This window comes from Condylostylus longicornis, unplaced genomic scaffold (genome assembly GCF_029603195.1).
Source record: "Condylostylus longicornis isolate FDR11 unplaced genomic scaffold, ASM2960319v2 ptg000023l, whole genome shotgun sequence".
Classification (NCBI taxonomy): domain Eukaryota; kingdom Metazoa; phylum Arthropoda; class Insecta; order Diptera; family Dolichopodidae; genus Condylostylus; species Condylostylus longicornis.
This window is the reverse complement of record NW_026577992.1, coordinates 874,465-896,778: the sequence shown is the minus strand read 5'-3', so window position 1 is coordinate 896,778 and position 22,314 is coordinate 874,465. Positions and strand designations below refer to the sequence as shown.

The window sequence follows — 22,314 nt, the reverse complement described above, 5'->3', positions numbered from 1 at the left end:
GTCTCCAGTCCTTGATTCTGGGTTAAATCCTTTGATGGCACGTCTACAAGAACATAAGCGATTTTTGCAATGCTATCAGTTGCTGAAGATGATATCTGTTTGAGTAATGGAATCCGTAACTTTTATTTAAGAGTCTTTGATTATTCCACTCTCAAAATTGCCCATTTTAGTTTTGACTTTAATCAAGAAATATACTAAAATAAGAAATCAATCAATTAAGTATACTGCAGGATTATGAAAATCTTTTTATTCGTTATATAAGTTATATATATAACGAATATATAATCATACTTGTAGTGTTTACTTTTTGTTTTTAAATATAAGGTGAGTAAACTGAAAACAAACTGAATAGTTTAATTGCTCAAATTTTCATAATATTCTTTGATACGAAGCATACTCTTCCCGTCACATATTTACATTAAATTCAAAGGCGGTCCAACTAGTTCTTCGACAGATATAATTAAACATTCTCCAAGTATTTCTGGTAAAATACTATAGGCCAAAACATTTGGCATATACTCAATAGCAGCAAGTTCTTGACAAAATAACAATACCGACGACTTTTTTAATACAACAACATCTAAAATTAACCCAATTTTATAATTAATTCCACCATATGGTTACATTACCACGAAAGCATTTCATATCTTCTGCAGGTACTGATGTTGCTTTTTATGTTGCAGTAATTGCTTGAATATGCATTAACTTCATGATAACAAAAATTGCTCAAATTATATTCAGGCTGTAATAAAACAAGAGTTTGCTAAGTTAAGTTGATACTTTTTTGCCAATGTTACACATATATTTTTCCTTGAGGTGATTGCATGACGGTAAATTTTAAAAGAACGATGTTTTGCTTCATATTTAAAATCCCAAAAGTTTTTAAGTGGTCCTGATTTTTGAAAAATGGTTGGATATTGCGTCAACATATGATGCTTTAATTTAAGAGTGATCCCATTAACAAATTTAGTGATATTTTGCTGATAATTTCTGTTTATATGTCGTTTAAAACTATATCTAAACCTTGAAAAGCTTGAAAGGAATAACCTTCCATACATCTATAACGTGAATAAGAATTTTAGTTGAAGAAAAAATATATCTTTTTATATTTGAAACAAGTCATGGTTATAAAAAGTGCTGTTAAATTATTATTTAATCAAAAAAAAAATTATTTGTGAACGAGATAAAATTTACTAGCAAAAGAAATATAATATCAAACATAATTTTTTTTTAGAAAACTGTACTTACCAGAGAAGTTTCCAGAGTTTAACCAGAGTTAATTCAAATTTTTTTTTTATTAAACTTAATGTTTTACGAAACTAAATAAAAATTTTAATTATACTTTTTAAAAATGAATTATATTTCTAATTATATAATTATTAATTATATTTCAAAACTTCTTATATTGTTATTTGAAACAAAAAAACTTAGATCACTTCACTTACAAACACTACTTTTCAAAGACAAAGTAAAACTAAACCATATTATTCAAGAAAAAAGACAATTTTGCTACTCCCGTTAGAAATGAATAAACTTTTTCGTAATATTAATAAAAAGAGTTATTAATTAATAAACAATTCATATATAATACAAATAAAAAATATTTTCACTTGTCCCGCTAGAAATTAATAAAACATTTCATAATATTAATAAAATGTTTTATTAATTGATAAGTACTTTTATAAATGTTATTAAAATAATTCATACTTTAATAAAAACTTTAATTAATGCTACGAATTTGATTTATACTTTTATATAAAAAACATCACCTGATCACCAGAGAGACGCCACTTTTAAAGATATTATCTTAATTTCTAATATTTTTGTGTTTACTTGAAATCATGAAAATTTTTTAAGTAATTTTTTTAACTTATTATAAAAAAACAGAAATAGCTTTAACCAATTTTTGAATTAATTGATGAAAGTTCAAAATTTCCAATTCTGTTATTACAATTGTACAAAATAAGGGTTTCAAGTTTAGTTCTGATTAATTTTTTGTATAAATATGGGAATAAATTTTACAATGCTTTAAAGGGGAATTTCAAAATTATTTCAAATAATTTTTCATATAAAATTTCTCTTTTACTTAATGGAAAGATTTCAATTTAAAACTGCGAGTAGAATTTTGTACTGATTGAAATTGTTATTGCAAAGTTAGAATTTGGAAATATATGTTCTGATAATAATATCATATGCACAAGACACTTGAGTAGCGATTAGAATACCTAAGTAATTTTTTTTAACTTTTTAATAATGTACTTTTATAAGAAGAATTTGTGTTTAAAATTTATTTCCTTAAACATTATAAGCTTATAATGTACGAAACTTTTTTAAAGAACAATAATATAATTATTTTCAAATAACTTCTTTATTTGTAATAATGATTAACACGACAATCAAATTAATTTTGCAATAGTAGTCTAACTCGACATAGACAGCTGTGTAAATTCTTATATATTAATAAATTTTTCACTAATTTTGATTGGCAATAAGATGCCAAAAAACATAAATAAGATGTTTTCTGCTCTTAACTATATTTAGACAATTATTTCCTTTGCACATAACTACTATTTGTTACACATTTCGACTTAGGTGATATATAAATGCGCAATATTTTCGGCTATGATAATCGTAGCATAACCATATTTTGTGAGAATACAGAACGGGAAATGAAATATTGAATCATATACATAACTCATTTTTGTTTTATTTCAAGTTAGGTGGTTTGTGTTTGAAGCAATAAATTTTACATTCACATTTGAATGTACGTATCTAGAATTATCGTTTAGTTAATTATGAAAAATTATTCGGCACACTCGACTAAAAACTGTCAAATATGTTCATGTTCATTCACATGTTCGGACACCATGTTCATGAATGAAGAATTGACACATTAATTCTATGTATATAAATTGTAAAAAACTAGCCCAATGATAACTGCACTTCCTTTGAAAGCTTTTTATGCAAAGTAAGAAAAACGCAATGAACTCAATGAAAACTTTATTCGAGTGGTTTAACAGTTGTCGGTTTTAACTTTGTACATTTAGTTTACTTCCATAAGAAATAGCGTAATTTATTTCAGCTCTCAGAGCTTTTCGAGTAAATTAAGTAGCTGAGGCAATGATAAGGTCATTTTCTTAGCTCTTGTTAGCTTTACATAAACCAACGAGAAAAAAAACATCATTAAGATTTTTTTGGCAATTTTGTGGTAGTTAGTTTTGTTTTTGTCGGAAAACGTATTAATCGGTTTATAAAATTATGTATACTTTCATTAATATTATTAATCCGTTTCAAGTTAAATTTTAAGAAAAAAATAATAGTATTAATGAACAAATTAATTAATAATATTAAAAATATTGGCCAAATATTTATAAACGTGATTAATTATCTCAATGAACTATTTGTTAAAGATTTTGGAATCAAATTTTTTTAATAAACAGATTTTAATAATATTGATGAAAAATTAATTGTGCCAATGTGCAAATTTTTAATTAACGCAGTTAATAAATACTATGTACTTTTTTTTTTCTGTGTATGTTTTTAACATTGTGCACAATACCGAACACAGAATATTTTAAAATATTCACCTACAATTTTGTTAATAATTTTTTGTAACATTTTTATAAAAGTAGAATACATTTTTATTTCTATTTATTACCTACCTTATAGCACACATTATAAAATAAATCTCTGTTACCACACAATATAAAGGTATACAAATGGAGAATTAAATTGTTCATTACAAAAATACTGAAAATTATCCTTGAAAATATTATGCATTTAAATAAGTGCAAACTGTTTGTTAAAAGAAGAAAAACAAAACCTAAAATTTTACATTTGAGTTTGAAAATTTAAAAACAAGAAGAAATTTGAGATACGATCGCCACATAACCGACCACATTATGCAAATTCTGAATATTCTGTTCAATTGAGCAAAAATGTTTCAAAAAATTTAAAAAGTGTCCTTGTAACAGTAACTTTCTAAGAAAACTATAGTAGCTTGCGAGTAGCAGCATAAAGCATAACATATAAGAACATTTAAACATTTATATAGAATTAAAAAAAAAGTTTTCAGTTAGTTTCGTCGACAAACAGTACTCAAAGATAAAAAATTCATAAAATTCCAGTAAATAAGTTAAAAATGAATAACATTCGGTTGATTATTTCTCAACATATGGGTAAAAAGGCAAATTCGGCTCGAATTCCGAAAGTTATTAATTTTTGTTAAAATCATTTCTAATGCAATAAACGAATGCATATTTATATAGATCGACAGACCGAAATTTTGGAAATTGTGAAATTTGATGCCATCACAACATGTTTCTTATTGTAAAGAATGCGCAGTCAGTAAAAAAAAATTAAATTATTTTCTATTTTTTTTTTTTTGTTCTATTCCTTAAAAATGGAAACAAAAATAATATTTAAATATTTAGTAAATTAATATTGTATATTCATATATGCATATACATACATACATAGGAGAGTAAACATGGAATTTCTACTTTGCATACATACATGTGATTTGGAAAATTACACATGTTGTAAATGTTCATAAATGTGTTCAACAACATTTCATTCAAAACATTTCTCACTCCCTTTCTTCCTCTATATATATATATGTATATATGTTTGTATTTGACCCCTATATCGTATATATATATATTTATAGATTGTTATCCTTTATTGTTAAGTAGTTTAATATTTGTTAAAAAAAAAATTTTTTTTTCCTTCTTTTGTTTTAGTATTTCAAATTATCTTTCTTACTGAATCTTTCCCTCTTTTTTTTTCATTAAATAAAGAATAAACATAGCAAATATATGAACATTTATATCTATACATGTGTATATTTATGAGAATAAAAAAAAAATAATAATTTTCAAATAAGGATCTAAAGATAAAGGTAAAAATGAAAAAATTATGAACCTTAAACAAGAAAAGGATATATACTGAGAAAATAATAATAATGTGGGTAGCTTAAATTGTTGTGGTAGGTAAATTTTCCGGTATATGGTGTCCAAAAAAGAAAAAGTCGATTTATCCACTTAATAAATATTAATTACACCATGACCTAAAGGATATTCTCTTTTATTTTTTATCATCATAAGGGAAATTTAGTGTATAATACAAAAAATACATATATGTGTATCTAAATATACGCATATTTGTGTCAGTACGAATACAACACTATATTTACAATATAAGGTTATAGATTTTATGCTATACATTATTTACATGTGTAAGAAATTAAATAATTATAATTATATTGTAAATTTTGTATATATGTATGTATAAATATTTTATACCCTTTTATATAAATAGAATAATATTCCAGGATATACAGGATATGCAGAACATTTATAAAATAAAAAACAAAAATTCTCGTTTTTATTTCATATATTTAGAACAAAACAAAAAGGATATGTACATACTTCAATAGCACATTATGTGAAATACTAAAAATAATTACTTTTTTCTCATATTCTTTTATTTTTTTTGTTTTTTGTTAGATTAGGGTTTATTATAAAAATGTATGGGTAAAATTTTATATAGGAAATATTAAAATAAAAAAAAAATAAAAGGAATATCTATACATAAAACAGAAATATCTTTAATAATAATATTGAGGGAATGATCTATGTACGAAGTATATACAAAATTATAATAAAAAGAAATTATTTTGTAAGTAAAAATCAAACAAAACCCAAAACAATTTACATTATATGAGTATTATGTGCATACTATAGAAACCTATTGTGATGAGTTAATAAATTTAATTTTTTACATTTTTTTATAACTTATATATGTACAAGTATAAAATTAAATTTTTGATAATTTAATCAGAGAAAGGAAAAATTAAAATTAGATGGCAATTCTTTAAGAATTAAAAAAATTATAAAATTATCTTTAACACTTTCTATTAAAAAAATGTGGAAATTTCCCTTTTAGTCTTCCAAATAATTTGTATTAACAACACTTCATCACTGTCTCAGCATAGTATTTGCTAAACAAATATATTCCTTAAGGTGACTTGTAATATTTTTAGATCAGAGTAAAAGTGAGAAAAACCGAAATAAATTCGGATCAAATCAATGGTTTTTAAATAAAAATACCGTTTTTAAAAACAATCCTTTATATTATTTAAAACACACCTACTATTTATTGCATACCTTTAGGATGAGCAAAAAAAAAAAATGGGAAAGAAGCGTTAATATAATTTCGAGTCGGTTGTTATGTAAATGAGTTTAGATAAAGAATTATAATTTTTGATGGCATTACATTTGTTATACGTACAGGACAATTTGAACAATTTCTATTTCTTGTGTGATAACGGTAGTTTCTGTTTTACGATGACATGGCATTAATGCCACATTAAAATTTAACATTCACAAACATCAAATTTTTAGCTTTGATTTCAAAAATATTAAATTATTTATATTAAGGTGCGATTGTAACCTAATCGGAAGGGTTCTTCAAGTATTAGTTTTTTAAAAAAATCCTGTAATTCTGCTATATCACGTAGGTTTGATTTAAAATCACATATATATATATATATATATATATATACATACATATATATAATACATGATAATAGACAAGGCAAATTCTAGTTTAGGTTTTGTTATATGAAGTTGGTATGGCAACTTTAAGATTCACATTTTGAAAAGTATTTGTATATCTATATGTATCTAAAACAAAAAAAGATTTTTTTATATAGCCGTTGCTAAATATATACATATTTCTATATTAGAACATCTGATTACATAAATTTAAAATTATGTGAGAAAAAAATCAAAGTTTTCAAAAATATTTTTCATATCATAGGCGTTTATCCATCTGAATTTTAAAATTATACCCAAAGATACAAAAAATATATAAATATATAAATTTTACTTTTTATATTTCCTGTTTTTTTCCTAAAAAAATTAATTTAATTACTTATGTTCACACATAATTTCGGAAAACTACATAAAAAAAATATTCATGTGCACATATACCCATATTTAAAGTATAAACAAAACACACTATAGTAAATAGTGTATTAATATTATATAATATATATTAATACTATAATGTACATAGTATTAATATATAAAATATCCTTTTGATATATAAACTTAATTATATGTATATATAAATATGCTCAACATTATAAATAATAATAATAATATTGTTTAAATTCAAACATATATTAAATTTTTGTAGTATATAATTAAAATATACAAAATCATATCACACACATACACCGATACTAAATATTATTACGAAATATTGTATGTACATGTATAAACATTTGTAATAGTGAAATATATACGTATATAATTTCACTATATATATTTATTTTTTAATAGAATATAATAAGGATTATAATAAATACCTTTGGGTTAAGTACTATGCATTTAGTTGGTAATCCCATATAACATTGGGCTTTAACTAAAGTATTCATAACAACAGTTTTACCTCCACCTGTTGGTCCAACAAGCATTGTTGAGTGTCGGGTCATCATAATTTCATACATTTGCACTACCTTATCTTCCTGTACAGTAATAAAATAAAAAGGGAAAAATGAGATATTTTTTTTTTCCTTAAAAATTTAATTTTTTTATAATAAATGGATATTAAATAATAAATGTATAAATAAATAGTATATAATATTAATATATTTATAATATAAAAATATATGTGTATAATATTTTATGTAATTAAGGAATATGAAGTAGAAATGAGAGAGTATAAAAATTGTTGTGTTTAATTTTTCAGCTTTTCCATTTAAATTTAAGTAATTTTTTGTAGTTTTCTAAAATTTTTTTTTCACTATGTTATACTAATAAATTGTTATTCATAATGAAATGTGCAGTACTTAATTACTTTCAAACTGAAATAATAGTATAATAAAAGTAACAATACAGTATGAACTGGAACTTCTGTGTGAATTTTAAAATCATACGAAATTAAAATTTCTTATTTTTTTTACTACAGCGAATGTAAAATATATAGCTTATCCTCACATATTGTGGAAAAAATTGTGGGAGTAAAGATTAGGCCACTTTGTTTCTTAGCCACTTAATTATATTTATTACTTCTGTTATCCTATTTTTAAATTTCATTTGCAATGACTATTTTGACCCATTAGTTTTGTTGTATAAATTTTGTTATTATCAGGGGATGGTGTCCCTTCAAAAAATTTAAAAAATAAAAATATTTATTTAATTAATCCACAAAAAATTAATGCACAGAAAATTTCTATATCATCCACAAAAAATCGTTGCGATTATAAAGAGAAAAACATTAACTTGTTTAGTCACTTCTGTCTCTAGTCGCTTTTCAAATAAAAATCGGTTAAACATCAATTAGACTGAAGGTTTTTCCAGTTAGTTCTCATTCTTCCAATTGAATTGCTCGCTTTTTTTTTTTTTATTTAATATGCCAAAATTTTATATAAGTGACCAAATTTGTCACCTTCTATAATAAAGTGACTTAATTCAAATAATATTCATAAACGAATTTCCAAATACATAATACTTAAAACATTCGTCTGATATTGATTTTTTCCAAATGATACCTACATTTCGAATAAACTCTAACAACTATTGAAAATGAAAAACCTAGATCAAAAGTCCATATTACGTGTAATAAGCACAAATAGAACTTTATACCTTTTTCAAAAGAACTTTCAAATCTTAAAATCACTATCCTGTAATATAACAAAAACCGAACTTATACCGTCATTCAATATCATCACCTATATACATATACGAAAATTACATTCATTTATATAAGAATATACAAGTATATAGCATATTATATACTTAAACATTAATTTTTAAAGACTTTAATTCTCAAGGTGATTTTAATAGGATTTTTTTTTTAACTTTTAATAAAAAGTAACAAAAAAAAAAGAAAAACCAAGGGCTAAAACTTTCATTAAAATTTCTAGAAAATTATATAGACAAAATGATTTCCCAAAGCAACAGAAAGAAAGAAAGAAAGAAAAAAAAAGACAATAGAAAGAAAACAAGAAAACGAAAGTAGAATTATAGTGCAAACCATGAAAACCAAGAAAAGAAACTGAAACCTATAAAGTAGTTTTAGCCTATGGGTATTCGCCGGAACTTTACCCACCCTTACATTTACATTTTCTATGTATATGCTATATACAAATTAAATATACTTATAAAGTCTGTTGAAGATAAAAAGGATATTTATATATTATTTTCTAAAATATCAATCCATTGTGTCTAAAATTTTTTTTTCTTTTTTTTTTTTAAATTAAAGGATATATAACTTTGGATAAAATTGAAAGGATATCATTTGGTTTAGTAAGGCTTTTCCTATTTTTGAAAATTTTTTCTTTTATTTTTCAATTTTTTTTTTTTGTTTTTTGATTTTACATATACAGATATACATAATATATATATTATATATTTCACATTGAAACCAAAATTCATTGGAGGAAATAAAATAGATTATTTTATTATGCTTTTCTTTTCAATTTCTCGTTTTTTCTTTTTTTTTTATTTTCTTGCTCATTTCCTTTTAAATTAAGACTTTAACAGTTGTTTTATGAGCACAATAATAATAATATAGTTACATATTTATAATGTATGTATATATATGTAAAAATAAAAGATGTATATGTATATAGATACATAAAGTAGTAATATCATATCCTTACAAGTATATCCTTTTTAAAAACATTTATATAAGACTTGTTAAGTGGGTGTTTTTTTAACACTTTTAATGATATGCCAATTAATTGAAGTGGTTATTTTTGTAAGTTACTGAAGCGCAAATATGTAATGTATATATGTATGTATGTATATATTTAAATAATTAATACATACGTACATGTTATATTTATGTATAGAAATATTTTAAAGTACATTTATTTAGAAAATGGACATTACATTTTTAACTAATATTAAATTTTAGGTTATTTAAGAAATCCATTTTAATTGTGTGTTAAATTTTCTAACATAATTTTTGATAATGTGTCAAAATTTTTTTGATAAGTAAAAAATTGTTATATTTTTTGTTTTACAATAGTTTCTTTCATTTTTCCTTTTTCTTTCCTTCTTGGATTTTTAATGGGGTTAATATTATTTTTGTTATAATAATGGGTTGAAATTTTGAATATAACATGCAATAGGGATTTTTATTTTGGAGAATTTTTTTTTTTGAAACAAGTTATTTAATTTTTGAAAAGTCATTGTATCTTTATTATTTCAATTAGTATTTTTCTTTTAATTTTTCAATGACATTATTTCCAATTTAATAATAAGGATATATTCATATTTCAAGGGAGATATGTGAAGTTTGAAAATATAATTTAAATAATGCGGTTGATTTTCCGGAAAAAAAATTAATTGTGTACTATATATACGAATAAGATGCTTATAAGTGTAAAAACGCGTATATTATAAACTTTGAATTAATCTATTAAAAATCTATGATAAAATTAGATTGTCATTCACTTTGAATCTCTAGAACAATGAATGTTTAACAATATTCCTTTGGAATTCCTTTAAAATTTGAATAACAAGCAATAATAAAAAAAATTGAAAATTTTATAATATTCAAGGATTTCGAAAGAAAATTTTTAAGAAAAATTTTTTATTAAAGGCACTATACACTGCTAATTTATAGATGAAAATATTGCAGAAAATAAAACAAAAATGAAAAACTTCAATGATATTTGCGTAATTTAGGTGCTAATCTTAATTATATGTAAAAGAGGAAAATTAAGTTTTATAGCTTATAGCATGCATTCAAAATTCAAAGATTTTCAAATTAAAATTGAAATTTTGCAATTAATTATAATACAGTAATATTAAAATTGGCTTGATTAATTTAATGAAAAAGTTTGTGCCTTAGTTTAACTTATAAAATTTGTGTTTTGTAATTTGAACATTCATAAAAATCTTCATTAATCCTTCAAAAAATGAATTAAATAAAACCAAAAATGACTTTCAATTAGACACAATTTAACAATCATAAATATTTTAAATAAAGTTAGTTTATAAGAACACTTCCATTTTTCATAAATAAGAAAATTTTTGAAATACTTTCCTTCCTTGAAATAAAAAATTTGATTTAAATACATAATGTATGGTATTACCTATATAGAATGACAATTTTGTATAAATAAAAAAGGAGATGAAAAAAGTTACAAATATATTTTCATAAAACACATTAATCGTATACAAAATAGGATGTGAAAGGATGTAACTGAAACATGTTTCATTTCCTTAAAACATTCAAATTACATTTGATATTCATTTTCATATTCTGTTTTTTATTTTTGGGCTTTATTTGAAATGTAAAAAATATTTAATAAAATAAAAAAAAATTTAAAATGAAAAAGTGAATCTAGTCCTCCCTAAACCTATTTCTATAATAATTTTCTTGGTTGAAAAGAATTTTATTAGGAATAGGTGGGCAAAAGCTGGAAAAATTTTTAATATTGTAACTTAAAATATAATCGAGAGTATATTTAAATTATGTTTAATAATATAATCAAATTTATTTGAATTTTTGAAATTTTGTAGAAATTTAGGATTTAAATGTTTAAATGACTTAGAATTAAAAATATTGATTTAAACCATTAAAAACACTACGTTAATAAACACTGTTTAATTTCATGAATACTTTAATGTTTTTGACAATATTCAAAAATATGGCGCACTACAATAATTAATGTCCAATAAAACGCCGAACTTCAAAAATAGTCTTACGATCGAAATTTACAAATAAGAATTTTTGTGTAGTAGAAATTTAAAACGTTGCTCTATTATTAGCAATTTTATATTAAGTTACTCTTATATCCCAATTTTAAAATATGAATTCGATATAATGAGTATAGTATGCAATATATAGTATATAACTCAATTAATAAAAAATGATTTCATTTTCAATTTATTGTTAGTTAATTAAATTACTTAACTGAAATTAAAAAGTATTTTAATCTTACCTGTTCTGATAATAAAATATATCCATCTTCATTTAAAATATGACGAACAGCAGCATTAAAATCCGGATAATCAACACGAGGGCAATCCACTCCCGGAAACAAATCCTATTTGGAAAAATTTAAAAATACATTAGAAAAGAGATGCATATATAATGAACAAAATTATTCGAGAATAATATTATATAACTGTAACGCATTTTAATATGCCATATTGACCCATATTATAGTATTTTCAAAATTAGAATCTGAAAAATTAATATGCTAGTGTTTGCAACTTTTTATAAGAATAAAATTTTCGTAATTGTGTTATAATATTTGTTAAGCTTTTTTTTTTTGAAATGGAAATCTATTCTATTTGTTTCTTTTCTATTCTATTTTTCTATATAGAATTAAATTATAGAAATACCTAATTTCGAATTCTTAGGCTATTTATTTTTCTTAGTTATATCTAAGGCATTTGGATAAAACATTTTATAATTTTCGCTGAATATAGCTGATATAATAATTTTGGTACATAAATTTTTGTTACTGCTACAATTCTACCGTATTCCATATTTTATTTATAAATTTTGTGGGCATTATAACATTTTAGTTGGCAATAAAAAAACGATTAAATAACATTGGCTTTAAAAATCTCGAAAAAATTTCTAAGCTTTTAGACCACAATTAGTAAAAATAGTTACAATTTAAATAATTAAATCAGACCAATAAAATAAAAATCAATTTTTAATAATGATTTTTTTTTTTCACTACAATATTATGGAAACCTAATTGTTACAAACAATTTGTCTATACCTCCTTAATACTTAACATAAGAATAAAAATAGATTTGCATATTTGAAATCAGATTATTTGGCAAATTATTGTATTATATAAATGCCAGTTTTAATTATTATAAAAGAGAAAAAATAATCATTTTAACCAAATATTCTATTTAATGACTTTCTCTGTCGATAAACTACATACATATGTATATAAAAGTATGCTATTATATAATATTTGTTATAAATCGCATGATATTGTATATTTTATAAACAATATTAAGCATATTCAAATAATATAATATAAAAATTTTTATACAAATACATACAATACTGAATATTATATTTTGTTTAATTATAACTTAATTTATAGAATCTAACTTAATGGTAAATCTTTATAACTATATGAGTATGTATCCATAATAATATAAAAATTCCCTCTTGAACCTTTCAATATCAGATACAATTAAAATAATTAAATTAAATCAAAATAATCCTTTTAAAATTATAAATATGCAAATTTAAATATTTAAATCCCTTTTTAAAATATATATAAAAAAAAATAAATAAATAAAAAACAATTATATAAAAAAAAGGATTTTATACCAAGAAGTTTTACACAGACAACACAACTATAGCAATTTAATTTAGTTTTAAAAAGCAACTGACCTGAAAAATTTGATTTTACAAGGAATGTATAATTATTATTGTATATATATTTATTTAATATTTTCATGAATATTACTTATATACGTAATATAGTATATCTTCTTTAATATGTAAATTATTATCCTTCGTTAACATAATATCCTTGTGTAAACATAGCAAAAAAAAATATTATAAAAATAATAAAAAAAAAATTTTTTTTTTTACTGAAGAATTATTCAAACTTTATACAATTATAATTCGCTTTGTTCATTCTTAAGTATATGCTAAGAATAAAGATTATATAGTCCTTTTAAAGAAGGATAGTATATACTTGTAATTTAATATAAAATTTAATTTAATAAAAATTATTAGCATATTGAAATTAAGACTGATATATTTTATAATTGTTTAAGTTAGTGAACAAGAAAAAACAAATAATATAAAAACTAAAAATATTTAAATGAATAACTCCTATTGTTCTATTATATACGATTTAGATTCAAATTTACAAACCATCACTGTTTACTAATAAATTTCTCAAAACTTAAATTTGTTGTACAAGATGAGTGTTTTTCACATGAAAAATTCAAATACGAACGTAAAAAAAATAATAACCGTTTGAACAAACGGTTCCTCAAATCAATAATTTTAACTAAAATCATTGAAGTATTAAAGCTTGAGGATGTATGGGTAGTCTTGCTTATTTCGTAAATATTTTAAAATTAAATTTTATAGGGTGTATTTTTTTTAATTTTTTCTTTTGTGTTTTGCAGTCACCAGTCTTAAATCAGCTCAGTTTGCTTTTTCATCTCCCCATTAAGTTATTCGAAACTACAATAGCATTCGAAATTAAGTATTAAAAATTAAATATTAATAAAATATTAATTAAGAATTCATTCCCATTTCCATTCAACAGCGATGGCACTTTTTGGAAACAATATTATATGAAGGTGTTCCGATTGAAAAAGGTGCGACAAGAAAGGTTCAAATAAAAAAACTCAAAGGTATACATAATGAAAACTTAAGAAGATATATTTAAGAAAGAGATAGCCATGGCAAGTATATAGATTCAAAAAAATATTGCGTATAAAATGCAAATTTAAAAACTAAACTGTTAAAAAGTAACCCGTTATATAACATATTCATGATAAACAAAGTTATAGCTACCTAAAATATATAATAAACAATTATTTAGACATTATTATTTTAATATTGATTTAAAATTATTAAGGAGCACATCAACTTTCCCTAAATTTTTTATTTTTTGTATTTTACCAAATTACATCCATACTTATAAACATTTAGAAATTTTCGATATTAATATACAAGCTGGTGTATTGTATAAATGCTAATTTCTTCTACAAAGAATTTTATTTAATTATTTAATAAGAGTTTTTAAGATATGCTTACGTATTTAGCTAAAATTTAAATACTTATCGCAATATAAAATACATAAACAGTAAACAAACCTTTATTAGACCCAAAAATAATGGAACATCTTCATAAACAAATTTTGGAAAATTCATATCACGTAACACACGCATTAAAACGACAGCTTCTGGTGCATCACCAGATGTTCTTTTTGCAACACCGGCCATTCTTAAAACTGAATTCAATGAACGTAAACCCCAATCATAATGACATTGTTTTGATAATTGTTCTTGTGCCAGTTTATATAAAACAGTCATCTTTTTTGCCAAGACCTTTTTTAAAAAAAAAAAAAGAAAAATACTAAAATTACTGAAAAATCGAATATGAAAATTTTAAAAAGCAGAAGAATAACACATTGAGTTTATTGAATTCAAGTTTAGAAAATGCATACAATTAAACTCATTTTATAATTTTTACAATTAATTATCGACCGAAATTCGGTTATTGACTTAAGCAACCGAAGCTTATTCAATATTAAACACTAATATCACAAATTAAAAGAAATTTCATTTGCTAACATCAAATTCCAAAAATTTTTATTGAAATTTTTCTTTCGCTACAAACAAGTGACGAATTTTTTATTAGTCTTAAAATACGATTTTATCGACATTTTATCTTATAAAAAACAATATATACTCGTAATGTGCACACTTTACAAAATTTCGTTAGAAATATTTTCTATTCAATTGTTATTCAGTCTCATATTAGTTTTTATTTACAAAGTAGTTGAGAAACGTATAGGACACAAAACTTAAATAAAATGAAGTGTTTAGAGTTCTCCATATAAAACTTTAAGAATTTTTCGCCAACAATATTTTAAATACATATTTACTATTAACTATACTATTATTTTATATTCTAACTATATTTTTAGTTCGTTTTCTTATGTCTTATATTTTCATCAACTAAAAATCTTTGAAAAGTTTTAATATTTTAGTTGGTTATTCCAGTGAAATAATAATTTGTTCTTTTAAAACTTTTACTTTTTATTGTAGGGATAATTTATTTTTAAAATTTATTAAAATTAAGTTACTTTCGCTTTTGGTGTAGAAAAAATTTTATTAGAAATTAAAAATGTTGCAAATATCACAAAAGTAAGCTGACTCATTAACCGTAAAAGTTAACCCTAGCAAAACAAGTTTTTTTTAAATTTGAAAATTCTGTGAATGTAAATTTTGAAGATGGGCTCGTTTAAGTTTATTAGTAGAATAAGTTTATTAGTAGAATTGCAAATTGGTAGAATCAGTAGAATTAGTAAATTTCATTCGAACCCATCAATGCAGAGATTCCTTAATAATAATCACGATATAAAATTGAGATTACCCGAAAATTTCTTTTTTAATTTCTATGGAGCACAAAATTTGAGAAAAAATAAAATATTTTTCATGTGTGCACATCATATTAGAATCTTAAAAAACCAAGAATATATTTTGAAGGCCCCTTGCTGTTCGAAAACTTTTTATCCCATTCTTTTTCTATTTTTTTAAATATATTGCTTGTTAAAAAGGATTCTATAAGATGTTTTTAAAATAAAACTTTATAATAAAAGTTCTGATTTGTTTTTAATATTTGCTATATTCATACATGATGTTCCTTCTAAAAATATAAATTTTTGTTTATTCCAAAAAAGAAATAAGAAAAAAAAAATGTAAATGAAGTTTTTGAAAAGCAATTAAATATTTTGGTGGTGAATTTAGAGAAACTAAACAAATATGTACTCATGTAATAGTTTTAGTTTATGATAGAGGATACTTTGAAATTGAGCATGTGTGATTTAATAAGATTTTATTTGGACAATAAATTTAAATATTGTTGTGACAATATGATCATATAGATGAGCTTATATAATATTATATATAGGTCAAATGAGTGTGAAGTTTTAAGAAGACTAAAAGAAAATGTATGAATTTTAAAAAGTTAGCAAGAAAAAATTTTTGTTTTAGTAAAAAGTTTGTTAGAATAATGTCAAAAATTTTAATAATTATATTTATTTTTTGAATTGCTCACTAATTAAGTTGATAATGCATTATTAAAAATTGTTTTGCGTTGAAGTATAAGAAATTATAATGTGGATTGAGTATACATATACCCTCCAATAATAGCATAAGAGAAATTAAAATTAATTTTACCTTTGCAGTTAAGAATCCATCAGAAAATAATGATATTAAACATATCAATTCTAAATCTGGTTTAATACATGTAACTGGTCTGAATAATGCTTTTACAGATTCCGGAAGCTCAGTTCGTCCAGCATAACCGGGATTCATTGTAATAAAAACACCAACTTTTGAATCTAATGATATCATATTGCCTTCAAACTAGAAATAATTTCAAAATAAAATTTCAAGTTAAAAAAGTAATAACACACCCACACCTACCAAAAATTCTTTCAATTTTCTAATCAAGGCACTTCGAATCGTTTGTAATTGTGTTGAGATTACACTCAAAACAGATATATCAATTCGATTAAATTCATCAAAACATCCCCATGCACCACACTGCGCAATTCCAGCTAATATTGTACCAAATGCCAAAAAATCCATACCCTCACCACAATTTGTAACAATACATAATAAAGCCATAGCTTTAGCTAAATCTTTTGTTGTTTCAGTTTTACCAGTGCCAGCTGGCCCAGCTGGTGCTCCACCCAAATTCATTAATAGAGCTTGTGTTATTGTTAAATATATTCGATCAGTTAATGGTGTTATTACTAAACGTCCATTTAAACCCATATATTCATAACCATAATCAAAACGTCCAGTACATTGTACAACATACAAGTTATCAAATTGTTTAATCCAATAAAATCGTAATTGACTTTCCCAGCTAAATGCTTGAGCATCCAATATATTATCACGAACAAAAGTTTCAATTATATCACGAGCATGAACATCAACGGTTGTTATTGTTTTAAATTTTGCTCGATCATTATTAGATAAATTTGATCGAACCTTATATACCAATTCTTCAATCTGTTTGTTTTGTTTTTCTAAATATTCTTTCATAGCTCTTTTATTACCTTTTTTAATTTTTTCAAATACTTCTTCAACTTCAGCTGTCCACCAAACTCCATTACCAGCTAAACAAATCATACCTTGGTATAATAATATCCAATCAGCTCTTAAAAATAAAAGATTAAACTCGTTATAAATGTATATTAATGAAAGTTATAGAACTAGTTTGTTGAACCATGCTAACTTAGATTAATACCTTGCTCTTTCGAGGTTTTTTCCATAATCATAAATTGCCTTTTTCGTTATAAACCGATTTGTTTTTCTCATTTCTTCTAAAACAATGTTCATCCATTCTTCAACACGTCCAGTTGCATTAACTATAATTGTCATTAAATTAACAATAAAAGTAGATATTCTTTAAGAAAACAATAATAAGCTAAAAAATTATTATTTTCTGTTTTGATTACCGTTATTTCTAAGTTCCATAGTTTCACCCTCACTTGATACCATTGCTATTACTGTTGGTAAATTCATAGAATCGTTAACAAACTTTAGTGATTTTATATTATCGTACATCTGAAAAGAATAGCAGAAGAAGAAGTATACCAAATAATTGTAGAAAATAAGCATGTAAGAAAATACTGCACGATTTAATTTTAAGTACGTTATATGATAAATATGTACGTACTTTAATGATATGATCTTGCACGGCAGTCGGTTCACTGCTGCCTAAAATTGATAGCAATTCATCTGTAGAGATAAAATAAAAACGTGGAAAAATTCTCCTTTTGCTATCCAGATATTCATTGAGAGATTTTTGGCATTTATCTAGACCAATACTAAGATTTTGTAGTTCTTGTAAACGACCATCATCACTACATAGTGGTATAATAAGTTGATTTTTCGCACATTCCATCATTATCTATATTAATAAATAAAATATATAGAAATCAGACTTTGAAATAATACGAGTACCATATATAGAGAAGAAAAATTAAATTTTCATTGAACTGATTTCTATATTCTATACAATTTAAAATTATAAAATGAGGAACAACTGAATTTTATAATCAGCTGAGACCATGACATTTACAAATGTTCGCTTAAATTCCTGCCTACACAAATTTTGCTTCAGTTTTTAAATATTATATGAATTATTTTTCTTAAAATCAAATTTAATAAAAAAATTTGTAATTTTTAACCAAAATTATTTTCAGTTTCAGTGAGTACAATTATAAGTTGTTTTTCATAATTTACATTTGTTCTAATCTTAACCCTCTTAGAAAACTTTCTCTGAAAATTTATAAATTTACAGTTCAATATAACAAAGATCCCTTATTCATACTGATTATTATTAAATTTTGTTTTATTGCCTCTAATTTATTTACTTTATTATATAAATCTATAAGTTTTCAGTAGAATTATTTCTATATGAAAGTTCTCAATTAGGTCCTGAAATTTCTATAATTGATTCTCGTCCATCCTAAATAATTTTAGTATAGCTACATTTTCAAATATTTTTTATATTATTTAAATTATTTAAATATATATATAAATTTATATTTCTTTTTTCTAAACAATATCTTCAAAATAAAAGGAGGAAGGAGATGAAAATAACAATTTAGAAAAGAAAAACACAAAAAACAATAATAAAAATACGATTATTACTCGACGATAAACTTTGTCAATATCATCAAATTTTTTTGCTTCTTCGGGCAATTGAGTTCTAATGTCACCTCCAATAAATATTCCTTCTAAATATAACCATTTTCTTTGACAAGCCATCCATTCATCGATGACCTCATACACCAAAGCTAAACAACGTTCCCATTTTAATACGGTTTGTAAAAATGGTCCAACGAATCTGAAAATTTATAATAAATTCAAAATAAATAAATAAATAAAAATGAAACAAAAAGAAAATAAGAAATAAAATGGTTATAAAAATAAACAAAAATTAAAATGAAAATTTATATTTTATATTTAAATTAAGAGCAAAAAACAAAAGGGAGGGAAAATCTGAAAAAAAAAAATTATTTTTTAGAATAATTTTCTCAAATTGAAAATTCTTATTTTTTCATATTAGAATGGTCCGCGCTCATAATTAATCTTTTGAGCATAAACTTTGATTACAAATTTTAACCTTGGAGTTATTCTACTAGAAATGAATTCAAAATTGTATATATACATATTTATATTACATGTATACAACATACATAAATATATACATACTCGTATAAGGAAATAAAATTATTTCCAAAGAAATTTCTCAAATTGCGATTAATCATTACAGTCAAATGTTTTTAAAAGCATTAAACCCTTACTCAACTCAATTTTATTATTAATTTTAATATATTTAAAAATTTATCTTATAATAATCATAAAATTATAAGTATATTTTGAAAACTTACTGTGAAGTAGCCATTGACTGTAAATTCATTGAGTTATCTTCAAGTACTTGAATAATTTCATCAACAGGAGCTAATGTATAGCCTCTATCTTCGTTTGCCTTAAAATGTTTAATAACTTTAAATGACATTTTCGCCCAAATTTTTTCGATTTCCTTAACACCTTTCTCAATTCCAAGCTCCTTATTTCCATTATTAAGAATTTGTTCAGCTACATCCTTAAATTAAATTTGAATTGTAATATTTGTATACTCGAAAAACAAAGATAGAAATATTTTAGTAAAATTTTTATAAAATTTAAAAATACCTAAGAAATTTATTTTTCATAATTACCCTTGAAAAGTTCACATTTATTTTACCTGGTATCGATGTAATTCCATTTGAAACATATTTTGTAATGTAAATCTATCAGCTCTCATATCAAAATGTATGCCAGTTTTTTCCATTAAAAGATGCCAATGCCGTTCCCTAAGTGCCTCACTTTTTAAACTTATCATTAGTGGAACAGTGTTCTTAAATTGCTTCATCTGTAACTCTAATTCTTGGCCAACATTTAAACTACGAATCTAACAAAGAAAATATTAATTTATTTACATTAAAAAAAAATTGTGAAAAATTTTATTAAGACATTCAAAGACTCCGTGAGTCAGGATTAAATATCACAAAATATAAAATGGGAGTGTAAATTTTATGATCAATTAAATTTAAAATGAAACCAGAACACGATACGTCAAAAAACATTTCTATTTGCTCCAATAACTTAACAATACAAACTTCAAACTAAACTTTTTAAACCAAAAATTTAGATGGAAACTTTAAAAGAAGTTGCTTTAAAATTAGGTTTCCTCTAAAAATTATTCTATTATATTAGAGTAGGTAATTGTGAAAATTGTTTTAATTGTCTGAAAATATAAAAAAAAAGTTCTTACTTCGTGGAATTCATCGTAAAAATTTCAAAAATTATAAATTTTTTCATTAAAAGAAAATGTGTGAAAGAAAAGATTTCGAAGATTTATTATGGATAACGGTAATAACAATTAATTTTGGTCTAGTCGATTATCAAGTAGGTTATAGGATGGGCAGTACATTTTTTACTGAAAAAAAATTATCTAACATTATTATTTTAGCATATTAATTGAAAACAAAAATAATGCATAGTAAAAACAAAGTCCGTCTGTATTTAACACAGTTTTTGAAAATCGTAACTTTGTGGTTTAGCGATTAAGACTTTCGGACTCAGAAGACATATTGTTTTTTCAATTGAAAAGTTAGATTTATTTATGATATTTGCTTCATTGTTTAGAATATCGTCTGCAAATTGGTATTATTTGTGAATAATCACTAAATTTCACAAAAAGCTCTGAAAGAAAATAGATCTAAACAGGAATTTTGTTAATATATTTCAATTTTAATAACCTAGTAGAACTCAATTTATATTGGCTTCGAATCTTATTTTTGTAAAAATACCCTTGACTTACAAGTGAATTTCATAAACAAATTTTACTATCCAATATTGTCCAACATCTACTTACAAACGGCTATAAAAATCTTTATTTTCAACAATTTTTTATATCGCTCAGAATCATCCTGTTTATAAAATATAAAAAAAAAATTTAGAAAAGGCAAAATTTTTAATAAAATTTTAGAAAGAAAATTAAGTGGAAAAGATATGAGCCATTTCAGTACCTCAATATACCCTAATTATAACAAATGATATCTTGTTAAAAAAAAGTTTAAAAATCATTACTTCCCGTCCAATTATTTTGTTTTTTTTTTTTGGTTTCTCATTTCTCTTTTCCCGGATTCGAATAGGCATCATTATAATTTTCTTTAAATTTTTTTTAATACTTTTTAGTTTGTTTCTCCTTTTCCTTTATGTCTTACACATAACGTTGTATTTCTAATAATTATTTGAAAAAGTTGAAAAATAAAATTTTTTTTATGGCGATCTTAAAACTTTTTAATAAAACATTTAGAACCCTACCTAACTTATATTAATTTTCCGCAAAATTTTCTTTAAAAGTCAATTCCTATACTTCTCAATGGCTATTGCAATGATGAACTGGTTAAATAAAATACTGGACTTTTATGTATGCTATAATATTACTTTTTGGAAATCCTCGTAATTGAAAAGTTTGGATTTT

General features: G+C 23.1%; 1 protein-coding gene across 1 annotated transcript in view; it reads right to left on the bottom strand.

The window, feature by feature from the left end:
- The window catches only part of LOC129606989 (dynein axonemal heavy chain 10), a 131,883-nt gene that overhangs the window by 60,557 nt on the left and 49,012 nt on the right, over positions 1-22,314 (bottom strand). The window contains exons 30-40 of the mRNA XM_055517661.1: positions 20,530-20,736; positions 20,174-20,388; positions 19,431-19,626; positions 18,451-18,684; positions 18,230-18,338; positions 18,019-18,139; positions 17,187-17,928; positions 16,938-17,126; positions 14,847-15,080; positions 11,969-12,073; positions 7,376-7,534 (exon numbers count right to left, since the gene is read on the bottom strand). Coding sequence (XP_055373636.1) covers positions 7,376-7,534; positions 11,969-12,073; positions 14,847-15,080; positions 16,938-17,126; positions 17,187-17,928; positions 18,019-18,139; positions 18,230-18,338; positions 18,451-18,684; positions 19,431-19,626; positions 20,174-20,388; positions 20,530-20,736 — 2,511 coding nt within the window. The remainder of the gene's footprint in view (positions 1-7,375; positions 7,535-11,968; positions 12,074-14,846; positions 15,081-16,937; positions 17,127-17,186; positions 17,929-18,018; positions 18,140-18,229; positions 18,339-18,450; positions 18,685-19,430; positions 19,627-20,173; positions 20,389-20,529; positions 20,737-22,314) is intronic.